The sequence below is a fragment of the Felis catus genome, chromosome B2, assembly GCF_018350175.1.
Source record: "Felis catus isolate Fca126 chromosome B2, F.catus_Fca126_mat1.0, whole genome shotgun sequence".
Classification (NCBI taxonomy): Eukaryota; Metazoa; Chordata; class Mammalia; order Carnivora; family Felidae; genus Felis; species Felis catus.
The window spans coordinates 117,768,331-117,781,853 of record NC_058372.1 but is presented as its reverse complement, the minus strand read 5'-3'; the positions used below and the strand labels follow the sequence as shown (position 1 = coordinate 117,781,853).

Genomic DNA, 13,523 nt, shown 5'->3' with positions numbered 1-13,523 from the left:
AAGTTTGTGACCATGACAGGAAACTAGTTCTACAAGAGCAGAAGCAGAAACCATTGCTGAACTGAAAAAACAAAACAAAACAAAACAAAACAAAACAAAACAAAAAACCAACAACAACTTAGGGCAACATTAAGATTGAAAACACCAGAGGCTCATCAAGTTGTATATACAACAACTTAAATTGTTATTTTCAGATTTCCTGGAGCTATTAGTGCCCATGTGTCAGCAGTCAGCTCTAGAGTGTTGTGTTTTCTGGAGAAATCGTGTCTGATGACACGCTAAGGTTTTGTCCCCCTTTATGTGCCGCTTCATCTGGTTTGTCCTGCTGAGCCATACGGTTGTTTTATGTCTGTGTTGCTATAGATGTAATGTACTTGTCTTATCTGTTGATTATGTCTATTGTTTAAAACAATAGAGCAAAGGAGACCATCTTTTCAAGGATATTTTATCCGTGAAGGAGAAGCATCAGAGAGCGGCAACACGGACAGTTGAAGAAAAAGTCCAGGAAGCAGACAAGGTGTTCACCTTGCATGCTTGGATCTCCGCTTGCTTTTTCCCCTTTTCCTCGTACTTCTGTCCACGGCCATGGGATACTCCTTTTTTCTGATGTATCAACCGAAAATGTTTTTGAAAAAAATTTTTCAAGCATTCAAAAAATTTCATTTCCGTGCGTAGAAAGAGGGGATCACTAGTGAGAAACAGCGCCCTGCAGGAGTACTTTATTTGGACATTCCACAACTTAAAAGGCAGACATATCAACCAGTCTGGGTGGTAGATGACCCCTGATTTTGATGTATGTGGCTGACAGTTGGGAAACCATGATCTCGTGTGAAAATGCACCGTTAGTACAACACTTGTGCACGCTGCGGTGGTGTTAAACTAACACATTACGTGTGAGGTAGGTTACTGTTTTACTAACGACACTTGGAAGCCTTGTGGATTTTCATTTTTAAGCTTTTTAACGGGAGAAAAGATCTGGTGTCTTTGGTGCAGCCCCTCTGATCTCTGCGCTCCCTACATATATGAAATATCTGATACTACTTAAGGAAGTTAGCTTTCCATTGCTTTTACATTCTTAATCTTCTGTTTCTACTAATTTCGCTTAGCTGGCTGGCCAGCTTGCTCCTTGCTGGGAATGTAGTGCTTAGAGTCCAGTGGGGGAGATAGGAGATCTGTTAATTAGGAATTAGAAACTCTAGGGTACTAAGAAATGAGTGTTAAGAAGATGAAATACAGTGTCGTGCTAGAAGGTGATCGGGAAGGTTGCTTTGCTCTTGTGCTCAGGAAGAGATGGCATTTGAGTTGAGACCTTAACGATGAGAAGGGGACAGACGTGTGAAGATTCTTTTCATGTGTAAAGAAGAACAAACGCAATAGCCCCCAGACAGGAACTAGTTTAAGGAACTGAAAGGCCAAAGGCCAAGGGCTTAGGAAAAGTCAGAGGTCAGAAGGTCACTCTGGATCTTAAGGACCACGCTGCCAATTTGGAATTCGAGTAGGAGTGATGGGAAGTCACTGGAGAGCTTTGGGCTGGGCAATAACCTAGTCCCACTTGCGGGACAGAGATCTCTCTGGTGCTGGATGAGGAATGGGGTCATAGGTGGGTGTGAGTGAGAGCAGAAATCAGCGAAAAGGAAAATGTGTTCCTGTTCCACAAAGTCTGATTTTGTTAATCAGTAGACCGTAGCATTCATCAGGACATACAGTGGGAGGAGGCAAAATAAATGGAAAATGAAGTCTTGCCCTAAAGGCATTGGAGGTGTAGCTGAGATGAAATATTTCCAGAGCACTGCAAATGAGAAAGATAATGTCATAAAGCTAAACCAAGTGGCATATTTATATACTTGAAAGGTTAACCTGAAATCCAAAGCCTGTCAGACTCTTCATGTAAAAATGACTTTAATATCATATGCTTTGAAATATTACATAGTTTTGAAAATTTATCCTCCAGAAGCGAGTCAGATGGCACCATCTGATCAACTTAAAATGATCTCCTTTGTACTTTTGGCAGTAGGAAACATTGGGATTTGGGTGAAGATGTTTAAAATTACTGTTTTCCTGGCTGTCATGGTTTTAGTATTGTACAACAGAAACCATGTACAATAGAAATCATTCAGTAATTGTTGTAGAACTTACATTAAAATGATCTTACGTGAAATTTCAATCTGGAATTCACCCTCTTCCACTCCCAATGGCTTATTTATACTTGAAGTTTGTTTTTTTTTTCTTTTTTCCTCTCTAGCACGTGCAGGAAAATATATTCTTATTTGACATGTACGTGGATGGTTGTAACTGCAGTCATCCATCCACCCAACATTTATTGGCCACTTACATTGTAACCCCCATCCCCCACCAATAACATTTCACTACCATTAGTTGAAAGTGTGTGAGCAGTTAAGTGTACTGGAGTGTTTGGACTTTTAACAGAATATCTTTTCAATTTGTCTTTGCCACATCTTCATTTTGCTACTGATTTTGTAGGGTTTCTTGATTGTCTTTAAATTGTAATCCTTAATGAGTGTGAAATAAAAAGTTATGCAGAAGAGCCTTAATTTGACCAAATTTTCTAAATTTCTAGAATATGGATTTTAGAGATGAAAATAAAAACAGTTCTTGTCTAAAAATAAATACAGCAAGCTTTCAGAATGACTTCAATTTGAATATGATTTTGGGAGAAAGCTGGAAACCAAATCACTTAATGTAATACATTTGCATTTAGTAAATAACGATTATATATCCTCTTCTGTAAGAATTATATGTTTGTATAAAAAATTCTCATGAGTCCAGTAGAGATTCCATAGACTGTAGTTTTAAGGTACTTATGAAGATATTTTATTGAATAATTAAATGCATGGCACTTATTTGAACTCCCCAGTGCTCTCTTACTGGGAAGGACACTCTCTACCCACCCGACCCAGAGGGATGGTGTAATTACGGAGATTGTAATTAAGCTGAATTAACCTAGAAGATGTTTTTTCTCTCCTGAATATTGCAAGTGCTTCTGCACCACACCCACCTCATGTCATTGTCCCTCCTCCTCACCCTTAGTGTACTGTTTCAAGGGGCATCTCAGAAATGCCATTCATTCATTCATTCATTCATTCATCTTTAAGCTCTCGGAGTACTCAGGTTTTTGAGGAAGCATTCTTACACAATTTTGACGTTCGCTTTATGGTGACTCTTTACTGTTGGCATTACAGGTACCCGGGACAGTCCCAGGCTTTCCTGTTGTGCCCTCACACAGGTTAGGGACTCCTGTTAAGGACCACAGTGTGAACATTAAATGTGCCTTTGTGGTTTTTCAGGGACAGGTGATTTTCACGTCACTCCCTTGAATTTCCGCCTCTGCGTCTGTCTTCCTGTTGAGAATTTTTTTCTTTACCTGGTTCTTGCTGAACAAAGCAAAGCACTGTTTCTTCATTCCATGGCATATTTAGCGTGTCTAGGGATTTCCGTGGGTTGCTGTCAGAGCACACGTTGTACAGACCGTTCATATGGTACGTCACCCTGGGGGAGCTAGCGTGGGCAGGGAAGGCCGTGCACAAGACGGAATGTCAAGTGGACCTCAGAGAGATGACAAAATTAGCAGGGCCCAGTGTGCCCAGGGAGGCAGGAGGGTGGGGGTCATTCAAGCTCTTACACAGGAATTCGTGTTGCAAGAGTAGGGGCCAGCGAGGAGACCGTTCTGTGCAGAAAGAGGCTGACGCCGAGTAGCTACTTCAGGAATACGTGAAAGTGTTCGGTGTGTGGGTAGACCGGTTGTGCTCAGTTTGTAAATAAAGCTTCAGTGATAAACCAAGGCATCTGAGCTGGTTCCCGTAGGTTAGAGCTATCAGAATCTCAGAGTGGAAAGCTGGCATTTAGGCCAAACGCCAACATATGCCTGCTGGAATCTCGCAGAACCCTCGCCTTTCTTTCAGTTTGTGCTGTTCTGTGATTCTTCCTTGTGTAACCTTTCCTTTCTTTCAATAGGTCACTGCTGTCTGTTCTGACTTATTGTTAATTCTTTGCTCTTCCTTTTCTGACCTCTCTAGAGCCTAGAAGAGGAGATAATGTCAATTTTGTTTAGTGAAAAGGGCTTTTCTGGTAGCATGAAAGCCACCTTCACCTCAGCCACCACTTGGACAGCAGAGGGCACTGTTGTGAGCTCTAATGCGCCTTCTGAAAAGCTTTCCTCCTCGCCCTTCTCACGGTTGCCAGAGGTGCATTTTACTTTGTTTCCCCTGTTTTCGAAAGCCACATATGAAAAGTGATTTTTATTTTTTGAATATTTAGGAACCCCTCTCTCCGGTGCTTTCATTGGTAAAATTAACTCTTCCTGGGAGAAACATGCAAGAAATAATGACTGAATTTGGACATGTGGGAAAACTGTACAGATTGGATGTTTCTCCTGCGGCTTTTGGTTCCCTGCCCACCCCCAAAATCTGCCTAAATTCAGAGAATCCTTTAAAACCACTAAGGAACAGAGTCTGAGTTGTTTTGTGAAAGGAAACCCTCAGTCTAGTAGAAGCTAAGTATGTTCTGCAGAAAAGTTTTTAAAGCCTAAATGTCTTTCAGGCATCTTCTGATGGCTGATTATTTTTTACCATTCTGCTTATGTCCACAAATATGAAACGTCTGCCATTCTCAGTGAAATAATTATTTTCATTTTTTGGAATGACCCTAAGAGATTCCCTGAACTTGGGCAGAACTCATCTGGCTGTCTGGGGTTAAATAATAAATAATTTACTGACCTGGCATCACAATAATGGAATGTCTGCTTTAGAAATGTTCTGATCACTGAATATCTTTACTGATAAAGAAGTTTATAGTTACAGTTAAATGTTATTTATCAAAAGAGTTTCAGAGAGTTCCAGTTTAATATCTGAAACCTCTGGGTTTTCCATAAAGCTGGGAGGATATCTTTTTTTATCTGTCATAAAAATTAACATAATTTTTACATGGCACTAATTTGGGGCAGTGAAAACATGTCCTTACTATGCATCTAAGAATAACAGCACGATCAGAGAGAGTGAGTATATCCTGATAGGTGCTGTCAGAAGTGTGCCTTTTTAGGGCCTTTTGCTCATGGTTGTTGTCCACATCCCTGGTGCAGATAAATGTGGGATGCTGCTGTCTGTTCTAGGAAACGGCTCCAACCCAACCTTGGTAGCTTCGGAATGGGGTTCACATCTGCCCCAGTGGTCCAGAGGCACACTGCCCTGCTCCATTCAGCGTGGAGATACCATCTCAATAAGCAGGGCTACTGTCTCTAGCAGAATTACTTTTAAGTTAGATCACAGGCTATCATGTCACCTGAATGTTAAAAAGCCTAGCCAGGCTTCATTTTTGCCCATGCAGAGTAGCCATCACCACCCCCCCCCACCCCCCGTTTTAAAATAAGTTTAAGGAAAATCATAAGCTTTGAAAACTCCTTTGTAAGAGTTTCTACACTGATGATTATAGACCTTTATATCACTAATGTATTTGGTCAACAGGCACTTATTAAACATTTAGGTACTGTACTACTTAATTAGAGTAAATTTACTCCCAAGAAGTAGATGTCTGCAGGGGACAGGAATACATATCTCCGATAATAAACTTGGTTCATTTTGGTTTCCAAAGATGCTAGTTGGAGGAGTTGAATTCTAAGAAAACATTTGGAGCCATCATTGACATCCACCCTAATGTTAAAATATCCCTTTTGCTAATCTATAATGTAGTTGGGGAGGTTAATAACCATTTCTGAAATGACAACATTTTTATGTTAATAGCTATGTGAGACCCACTATAATTTTGCCCATTATAGCTGTTTTTTAAAGGAGCCAGCAAAAAATAAAGGTGCCGTCTCATTAGTGCTATATTCATTTAGGAATCAGGGTTTCAGGCCAGGCTTTATAGTCAGATTAAAGTCAAAACTGTTTATTGAACAGGTTTTAGAAGTTTCACAATTTCCACTTTAATCAGTGGGCTTTGGTACAATTCCGTTTTCCTCTCTACCTTTTCGACTAAATAAGTAGAGCTTACAGGTATAACCATAATAAAAAGCATTTTATTTCTTTGGGAGGATGCTGGCAATTTTGTGCTTTCGTTTCCTTTCATAAGCTTTTTGCGTTTGTGTGGATTGTCCTTCACGTGACCTTGAGCAAAGGTTTTTGTAGCTGTCGATTCTCGCTGTTCTGTCCTCGCGGTGTCAGATGTTTGTTTTGGTGGGTGTTGCGGTGTAAAACTTTATTGATTTGTGTCCTCGGTTGCTTTTTGTTCCGCAGAAACGCGCTCCCGAGTCAGAAGGGCCTTGCACTGGAGCCAGTGATGCTGCTAAGGTTCTCCCCTTTTCCATGTTAACACCATTGCCCGATGTTTCCGACTCCCCTCACGTTCTCCCCGCTTCCCTTTCAGTCAGCCATCATAATCATCTTTTGTTTCTCTCCATGCCATGAACCTACCATCAGCTAACTTTGGTTTCCGTCGTGCTTATTTATTCATATATTTTTGTTTCCCCTCATCCGTTTTTTTTTTCCCCGTACAGAGTTCACATGAGACTCTGAATGTAGTGGAGGAGAAGCAGCAGGCAGAGGTTGGGAAAGACGAAAGAGTAATCACAGAAGAAATGAACGGTAAAGAGCTATCACCTGGGAGTGGTCCTGGGGAGACCCGTAAGGTGGAGCCTCTGACGCAGAAAGACTCCACCTCCCTGTCTTCTGAGAGCAGCAGCGGCAGCGAGAGCGAGGAGGAGGAAGACGTGGGCGAGTACCGGCCCCACCACCGTGTGACCCAGGGCACCATAAGGGAAGAGCAGGAGGAGTATGACGAAGAGGTGGAGGAAGAAGCCGGCCGAGCAGCCAAGGTAGTAGAGAGGGAGGAAGCAGTGCCAGAAGCCAGCCCAGGCAGACAAGCAGGTGCCAGTGTAAGCGCAGTAGAAACAGTGATCCGGGAGAAGGTAGTGGCCCCAAAGCTATCTGCAGAGAAGAGTGTAAACGAAGGCGCTATTAAGCAAGACATGAGCGAAGAAACAGAGGACGAGCAGCAGCATAAAGTTAACGGAGAGGTGTCTCATGTTGACATTGATGTGTTGCCACAAATTATTTGTTGTTCCGAGGTAAATGGGAGACCCCGAGCGGGGAGCTAAACTCTAGAGCTGTTTCTCAGGTGGAGACCACCTGCCTTCCTCCTTCTCCTGCCCTCCCAATCCTCTTCCGGCTGTTTTCAGCGAGATTCCGGGCTTTGTCTCTCCTGGGAGGACGGGGGAAAGCACTGCTTTGTTGATTCTCTGCCAGCTCGGTTCGTGGTTTCTGGCTTCTTTACTGCACCTGGACGCACCTGACACAGTAAAACTTGCCTCCAACAGCCACACTATTCCCCCCCACCCAACCCCCTTCTCGTTCCACATTTAAATTTTTCTTTGCATGTTTTGGATGTTTTCAACTGTTTGTCTTTAGTTGCACTGCTTCCTCGTGCTAAATGCCTTTTTCGTTGGTTTAATGAGAAAATTGTATACGTATCGTTGACAAACGGTCGGTGTGAGTGTGTGCGCGGCTGTTGTCATGATTGGGTTTGACCTTCTGGCTCGTTCTCCCTTCAACTTTAGATTTTTAGCGATGGCAGCTGGTTCTGATTACCATGGTGCTCTTAGTTCAGCATCCGGCAGTGATGAAAAAACATTTCTCGAATACCGCTGTGATTGCTGGTTTTAGATTCCTGGGATTGTGTGGATCGGTGAAGAGCATTTTCTTTCCTTGTGGGCAGTCAGAGGCTAGACTGTTGGAGAGGAGGACCCTCTCCTCATTCTGTCCTGTCCTCCATTCTGGATGATTTGCAGGTTGATCATCTGTTTTATCGATTATCTACATTGGATAGGAGTCTTTAACATTTTCTCTTCAAGAAAAAGAACTCTCCACACTCCTGGTAGATTAAGTCTTGGTCATGAGGTACAGTGTCTCTGAATTGAGAGTCGAAGTTACACTGAGGGAAGGTTTGCGTCCATGAGACTTTCTCGATTCTAAAATTAAATGCCCACGATGTAGGCATTATCCATATTTGCTTTCTCTGATGGGCTGGAAAATAGTGAAGTGACTTTGTCTTGAAATAATTAATTGGATTTTTACTACGTTACTTGTCAACCTCCTGTTTCACTTCAGAGAAGACATTTCAAGAGCCTTCACTCTTATTATTTTCTGCGTTTAATAGACGGTTGTTCCTCTTTAAATAATTACATCTGGGAATTTTCTCTCAGAAAAAGAACTGTAGTATTTTGGTAGTAGTATGGTCTGGTGTTGTATTAAACATACATGCTCTGCAGACTACAATGCTAACAGGCCGTGACTCTGTTCTTTAATGTTTTAATTGTTCAGAGCCTTAATGCCATATTGGCGGAGTAACTCCAGATATAATGTCTTAACTTATGTAACACAGAAGAAGCACTGCGAGTTTTAGACAACTGTGATTAAAAAAAATCATACCTGAAGATATTCTTTCCAAAAGTGGAGTATCTTTGTCAGTAGAAGAGTCCTTTTGGGGGGAAGGGGCAACTCTTCATCTCCCTAACTGATGTGGCCATTAAAGACAGCCTTCACATAAACCATGTGGTTCTTTAAAATGCAGTAAAAATTGAGACCGGTCACTTCACATAGTTCATTCCATTTTGCTTTCTTTTCCATTTTATGGTAACTTGCCCCAGAGCTAAAGTATATATTCCATGCCACATTTGACATGTAATTGGGACCATGGTAACTTGAAGTGTACCATAATTTAGGGAGCCATTATGTTAGCGTATTCTTCATATATATATATGTGTATATATATATATGAAGAATACACACACACACACACACACACACACACACACACACACGCATGCATCTACTACGATGTTTGAAGGAAAGTGTCTTTCTTTTGTATCTTTTGTTTACCTATACTCTTGTGCATGAGTGCGTGTTTGGATATTTTTTTCCAATTATTTTTGAAGGCTCCATTGAACACTTTTACTTCATTACCTCTAGAATTTACTTTTCCCTTCCTTTCCACCTCAGCCACCAGTGGTAAAAACAGAGATGGTAACAATTTCTGATGCCTCACAAAGGACAGAAATCTCCACCAAGGAAGTCCCTATTGTCCAAACTGAGACCAAAACCATCACATATGAGTCTCCACAGGTACAAAAACTCTAGATTTGGACTCTTTGACTTCTTTTTTCCTTTGTTTCTGTTTTCATTTGTCTTCCAGTTTACGTGTTTCTGACTTCAATGTAGCTTTCTGTATCCCCAGCTCGTAACTGCGCTTCAACTACCTAACTTGCTATATTGCTTCTTAGATTGAGACCAAGAGCTGTAGTCACGTTGGTGATCCAGTAATTACAGGGGGAAGCATCCACACGATTATTTTAGGACAGGCAGTACCTGTCTTGTTCATATTATTATAAGTCATTTTGGGAGTCTTAACAAAGTTTATTGGATCTGATATAATTTGTGGATTGGTAGAAGTTAGGTCCCCCCCCCCCTCCCCCGTGAAGATGGATTCAGTCATCCCATTCCTGCTTGCCAAGTCCACATACACATCTGAGCTTCTCCTTCACATGGGGTTATTTTCTGAAGACATGTTGTTGATCTGTAAATATGATGCTCTGTGTCCAAATAATTACCAGACTTGTGTTTTTAATTTTAGGTAGCGATTTAGAAATTGATTCTGTAAAGACTTGAAATAAGCATTAAGATGTCTAACCATAATGGTAACAAAAAAGGGGAAAGTGTTCATCGTATCAGAATGGAACTGTTTCTAAATTTGTACAACTACGTTCTCGACAGAAATTCGGTGTCCTTTGTTCAGATTGTACCATGGGGGAGGAGGGCAGATTATGGCCCTCTCTCAAAATATTTTTTGAAAGGTTTAATTTGAGTATGTTTAAATATTCCTCAAAATTATTTTTAGATCTGTTATCCACATATGTGCATAGGTCCATGTAAGCAAAAACAGGTTTCTTATGAATGGGTGTGGTAGGAGAGCATGTACTTGTGTGTCTGTAGTATAGTGAGTGGCCTAGTAAATACAGGTGCATGACCCAAGTGTGAGAGAAATTTTCCCATAACTTAGAAGGGCTCTGGGCTTTCTGGTTATTTCCTTGTGTCAGTGTCAGGAAGGGAGACCAGAATGGTGGTCATCACATATACTCATAGGCTGTTCATTTGTTTCATATTTTTCCTGGTAAACTCTAGAACTTTCTACCATTTTTAGTATCAAAGGAAACAAGTTAAAACCTATTTAGATATATGCATGGGATTTATATATGATATAAATAGAGAACATGCATGCATACGTGTAAAATATATATACTCCTATATATGCTCATAACAAACGATTACAGGAACAATGTCATTTAGAACAATCTACTAGAGATAAGCAAATAACCAAATCACGTAGGTTTAGTCTATCCCAGTCAGGTTCTGTTGCTTCTTAAGTAAGAAAACGTTTATCTGTTTTTACCTGCCTGTCCTTAAAAAACAATGAACTCAGCACTTCTGGTCACTGTGGAAACTTCTCTGTCTGATTCTCTAGTTTCTTTTTCTGTCTTCTGCAAAAGGCCTTCAGTCAAATTCTCTCCTGATTCCCTTGTAGCTTTCAGCCCCATTTTCTATGTGATTCTTCCTTTTTCTCCCTCCCAGGGTTTTGCTTCTCCACGTGCGTTTAGCCTTTGCGTTTACTCTCTTTGAATGCCAGCCAACCTCCTGCTCAGTAAATCTACAAAATGTGGCAGATAACATTTCCTGCTGATCTGGAAGATTTCAAAAGATGCACATTCGATGGGCGAGGGGGGAAGCTCTTCTCTGACGACATAATGGAAATTAAGTGTTACTTTATATTTTTCCCCCTAACTGTCCAAAGATTGATGGCGGGGCTGGTGGTGACTCGGGGACGTTACTGACGGCACAGACCATCACATCTGAGTCCGTGTCGACGACGACGACAACACACATCACCAAGGTAAAGCAGCCCGTGGTGGTACATTGCAAACGGGATCTTTTCTGAATTGTTTCTTTGTTCCCATACACACTTCACAATAATACGCAGACAGTGCCAGTGGAGTAAAAATGCTTGGATTTAAAGTATCTGAGAAATTGGGCTCCACTGACAAATGTAGTTCTGTAAAGTACAAGGAGGTAAAAATATGTCCTGAAAAACTATACATGAGACAGCTACAGGAGCAGAGAGAGAATGTGGTCCAAGTGGAGGCGTACGTTTGACAAGTACAAATCAACCCTCCTGACCGAAGCAAGTGAATGAAGACCCATCATTCAAAATGTTCAGCAAGTTGTTCAAGTAATTGAATCTTCCCCTCATTGATTTAAGATGCTCCTACCGTGGCTAGGGAGCATTTTGCCAGATCATTCTCTCAGTCTCTAACACCAGATGACCAATGATTCTTAAAGTCTGGCTCCGGACTAGCAGCAGCAGTCATTCCTGTGTGAATCCCGTGGCCCCACTCCAGATCTGCAGAAACCCTGGTGGTGGCTGTAGGAGCCCTCCAGGTGATTGTGATGCGTGCTGCCGTCCTCCGATTTCTAGCTCCAGCGTGATTTTCCCATGTTTCCCTCTACTCCTACCTCTCATGTTTCATTAGTGCTTGAAGGTTTTAAATGTATCTTTTATGCGGGTCTCACCCTGTGTTTCAACCAGAAACTTTGTAAATTAAAAAATGCCACATAAACGCAAGGTGGTACTGATGCTCATTTTCAAGTGTATCCAGGGGCACCTTGGTGGCTCAGTCGGTTAAACGTCTGACTCTTGATTCCGCCTCAGGTGATGATCTCACGGTTTGTGAGTTTGAGCCCCATGTTGGGCTCTGGGCTGACAGTGCGGAGCCTGCTTGGGATTTTCTCTCTCTCTCCCTCAAAATAAGCTTAAAAAAAAAAAAAAAAAACAAAGTATCCAGTTATCAAGGCTACTGATTACCTTGGTTCTTACATTAAAGTGCTATGACTTGTGACTTAGCGTATAACTTAACAGAGTTGCAGAGGTTGGATGTGTGCTTTCTCAGGACTGTGCGGTATTTGTTCATAGTTCAGCGTCACAGCCACGTGATCTCTTCAGCCTCTATCGTGTCCCATGCTGTGCCAGCTTGTTCCAAGCCAGTCACTCTGTGGCAATTCACACAGGACCCTGCCCCATGTCCATTCACACAGACTTTGTTAGCAGACACAGCCACATGCAGAATCTTTAATCAAATCAACACTGACTATCTTTGTATCATCCTCCTGTACCTTCTGTATCTTAAACCAAATCCAAGTCTTTTTTTTTTTATTATTACTGCACTAAACCAAATGAACAGAATTACCAAATGGATTTGTATGATGAGAATCAAGCAGTCAAAACTATAACGTCAAGCAATTCTCAAACCTAAATCAAGTACCTAAATGGTTAGGATTCCTTGTAACTCTACATAAACCAAAGAATTATTTCTTCTTTCCTCCTTTAACAAGTGGGCCACTTGGGGGTAAAGAAGTTCAGGGAAATTGTAATGGAATGTCCCAACAGAACTGTTTGGATTTCATGGCATCTGTCTTATCTTAATCTCACCTGAATCTTGATAAATTAGTTTTAAAGTTGCTTTCAGTTGAGGAATACTTACAGATGCTACCACTTTAACAATAGGAATCTCTATTGAGCTTAAAAATGGTGTTTCCAGAACATCAGTCTTCTCCACTCAGTGCACGTTGCCTTAACGATCAGAAGGTCTGAGTGTGCTCCGTTCTCTTTCCCCCCATTATGTATAAACATGCTTTAATGATTGCTTCTCCCCCCTTTAGACTGTGAAAGGTGGAATATCTGAAACAAGAATTGAGAAACGCATCGTGATCACGGGAGATGCGGACATCGATCATGACCAGGTAAAGACCTGAAGTTCTGGTTCTGAAAGTGACCACGTCTCTAAGTTTGGCATGTGCCGTCACATCCTGTCCCTGTGTCATTCCCCTTCTCCCAGTGCCTCCGGGAAGAATCTACGTCCTCAGCGTGGCACTGATGCTTCCCACGCTAGACACAGCCTGTCCTTTCAGCCTGCCTGATGCTGAACCCGCATAGAACATGGATTTTGCTGCTTATTTCACACTGGCTTTACATGCACTTTTGAGTCAAAGTAATGGAGAGGATTCCCGGCATCTATTAGGTATTCATGTGGGCCTGGCCTAAAGTCACATCATGGATTAAAGAATGAATGGCAGTTCAGTGACACTGGCTTTCCAAAGCTAAGTAAGAAAAGCCACCAAGCTTGACTTGTGCCTACTTTCAGGAACTTATAAAGTGTTTTTCTTATAGCCTCAGGAAGGTTGGATTCTTTACCACTAGATGTTTCCCCCAGTCATTACTATTATCGAGGGGTGGGGGAAGGAAATCTGAGGTCTCTTACAAAGTGGAAGATTACACGGATTCAGAAAAATGTTTAAAAGAATCGTGCTTTCTTTCCAATGTTAGCTTGAGCAGAATGCGTGGCTTTAAAATCCAGGTGACGCATGGAACTGTTGGATACTTTGAGGGTGGCTTCAGTTTTAGGCTGC

General features: G+C 41.7%; 1 protein-coding gene across 36 annotated transcripts in view; it reads left to right on the top strand.

The window, feature by feature from the left end:
* The window catches only part of EPB41L2 (erythrocyte membrane protein band 4.1 like 2), a 219,269-nt gene that overhangs the window by 184,802 nt on the left and 20,944 nt on the right, over positions 1–13,523 (top strand). For 13 of the 36 annotated variants that reach the window (XM_023254357.2, XM_023254354.2, XM_023254350.2 and 10 more), the window contains 6 exons: positions 416–517; positions 6,249–6,302; positions 6,509–7,078; positions 9,009–9,131; positions 10,855–10,953; positions 12,777–12,857. In XM_023254357.2, coding sequence (XP_023110125.2) covers positions 416–517; positions 6,249–6,302; positions 6,509–7,078; positions 9,009–9,131; positions 10,855–10,953; positions 12,777–12,857 — 1,029 coding nt within the window. Of the gene's footprint in view, positions 1–415; positions 518–4,034; positions 4,203–6,248; positions 6,303–6,508; positions 7,079–9,008; positions 9,132–10,854; positions 10,954–12,776; positions 12,858–13,523 lie in introns of those variants that run through there. The other 23 variants (XM_023254362.2, XM_023254358.2, XM_023254356.2 and 20 more) reach the window with 18 other exon arrangements.